At 43.4% G+C, this 2,500-nt stretch overlaps 1 protein-coding gene across 1 annotated transcript in view; it reads right to left on the bottom strand.

Annotated features, from left to right (window-relative positions):
• LOC125292021 (interleukin-10 receptor subunit beta-like) overlaps window positions 1-1,951 on the bottom strand; it is a 12,270-nt gene extending 10,319 nt beyond the window's left edge. Inside the window, exon 1 of the mRNA XM_048239090.1 lies at window positions 887-1,951. Within this exon, the coding sequence (XP_048095047.1) occupies window positions 887-941 (55 nt within the window). The 5' untranslated portion in view covers window positions 942-1,951. The remainder of the gene's footprint in view (window positions 1-886) is intronic.
• Window positions 1,952-2,500: the final 549 nt, after the last annotated feature.

The following is a 2,500-nucleotide window of genomic DNA, read 5'->3' on the forward strand; positions in this document are numbered from 1 at the left end:
CATTATAGAACTAGGATTCAGTTATTGGTGAGGTGCATGTGCTAAGGGTATGACTAGGGTTTCGTTATGGGACTAGGATTCAGCTATTGGTAAGGTGCACATGCAGGATAACGTTTGACACAGACTTCTTGGGGGCATATCATTACACTCCACCCACTTATCAGGCCGCAGGCTTCTCTATCTGTCTGTCTCTCTGTGCCTCACACACATACACATACATTTTTAAGCAGTTGACTGGAGGCTCTTTTGAAATGCATTTTTGTTTTCTTGTCAGAATAGTCTGCGTCTGCCGTGGATGTTTTTTTTTTTTTTTCTCTCTCTCTCTCTCTCAGAAGACTGCGGGCCATTTCCTGCTCTTACAAGGAAACATGAACCGCAGAGCACACCTGCGCAGCGCAGACCAGGCAGTAGCAGAGCACATCACACAAGACATTTCTCTGAAAACCTTCTAGCCCACGTCCCATTCCCCAAAACGACCACGGCTCACAGGCGTAGGCCTGCCTCTGGGCGGTTTCGGTCTCTTTTACGCCATACAGTAGGCTATAGGCCCATGCTGACTAAACAAATGTTTTCCACGAGCCACGTCGCATAAACTAGGTAAGTTACCTGACAACAGTTACGCTACAATGCCGCGGGACGCTTTCCCGGTAGAGCCTGACAACGTCACGTTATTGACTCGCACCGCATTTCCTTGAAAACAATGAACGAGAAAGCACCTTGCGGCACTAAACATGGCGACTCATTTAGTCCACGGCTTAACGATCAAATCAATAACAATGTAATGACAAGCTGTCAAAAATACAACATTATTAACGCAGGATAGCTCACTTCACAGGGGTAGTAGGACTTATTGTTTCATATAAGTTTCTGAAAGTCTGACACTCACCTGACAGTCCGAACACAGCGGCCAGGAAGATTCGCTTTAAGGTCCTGGTAGCCATGTGTAAACGTAGATGTCACCATTAAATACCTAAACATTTATATATATATATAGCTAAATAGATATCAAATATAGCCTATCCTAGTTGTGGGCTGACGGGTTTTGACGTGTGAGAGTCATAGATGAGACCTAAGAACACGTTATTTCCTTGTAGTGTTGGTAAAGCGCGTGAGCCGTAGGGGCGGGCAGTGTAAGGAAAACGAAACTCGATAGATGGACATTCCCCTCGCAGCGCGAAAGGAAAACGGTGACAATAAACGCAATGTTCTCGTCTAATTGACATGTACATAATATATATTATACAGTATAACAATAATAATAATAATAACAACAACAACAACAATCATAGTAATAAACAGTCTAACCTGCTGTATGGAGCCTCCAGGGACATTGTCCTTCTGTTGTGTTCCCTTACAATAGTTTTACATTCTTTCACAATAAGTTTGAATTCCCAAAGTCAAAGCTTTGTGAGGGAATGCAAAGTGTATTACAAGGTAACGCAAAAGGAACTTTAAAGGTGTAATGTGACTTAGAAGCAATGTGTAAGCTAGGGCTCTGGGGTTTATTGGGAAGCATGTGTGTGTGTGTGCACTGTGTGTGTGTGTGTGTGTGTAAGCTAGGGCTCTGAGGTTTAATGGGAAATTGGCCTTGGTGAGGTTACATTCACATTAATGTAGGCCCACGCAAACACACTCACACACACAAACACACACACACAAACTATTGACCCCACTGGCTTAAGTCATAAATGATACATTTGCTAAAATTATCCCTCCACTGTACTCCTGCTACCTTAGTGTTTCATTCATCTCAGAGCTCAGACTATTACATTCACACACTAGTGTTTCATTCATCTCAAGGCTCAGACTATTACATTCAGTGTTTCATTCATCTCAGAGCTCAGACTATTACATTCACACTTATTCATTTAGCAGATAGTTTACATCCAAAGCAACATGTTAATTATTACATGACACTTGGGGATAAGTGCCTTGCTCAAGGGCACAACGGTGGAAGCTGGGAATTGAACCCATGACTTTTTAGGCTACTGCATGCTAGTCCGGCTCCTTAAACACTACACTACTGCATCCTAGCCCAGCTCCTTAACCGCTATGCTACAGCACGCTAGCCCGGCTCCTTAACCGCTACGCTACTGCATGCTAGCCCAGCTCCTTAACCATTACGCTACTGCACGCTAGCACAGCTCCTTAACCATTACGCTACTGCACGCTAGCCCAGCTCGCTATGCTACTGCACACTAGCACAGCTCCTTAACCGCTATGCTACTGCATGCTAGCCCAGCTCCTTAACCGCTACGCTACTGCATGCCAGACATCCCATCCTGCAAAAGGTCATTTCAGTGAGGTATCATGTACCCCCAAAAAAAAATAAAACTTTAGCCCATTTAGACACTGAAATACAGATTAATATGTTTGTTCAATGTCTAGTCAGTACACCAAATAAGGAAGATAGAAATTGTGAAAATACATTTTGGTAGTTTGGTCTTTTTTTTGTTCTTTTCATGTACAGTGTAGCCTTGGCAATTAGCCATGTATAGGC

Source organism: Alosa alosa, chromosome 3 (genome assembly GCF_017589495.1).
Source record: "Alosa alosa isolate M-15738 ecotype Scorff River chromosome 3, AALO_Geno_1.1, whole genome shotgun sequence".
Classification (NCBI taxonomy): domain Eukaryota; kingdom Metazoa; phylum Chordata; class Actinopteri; order Clupeiformes; family Clupeidae; genus Alosa; species Alosa alosa.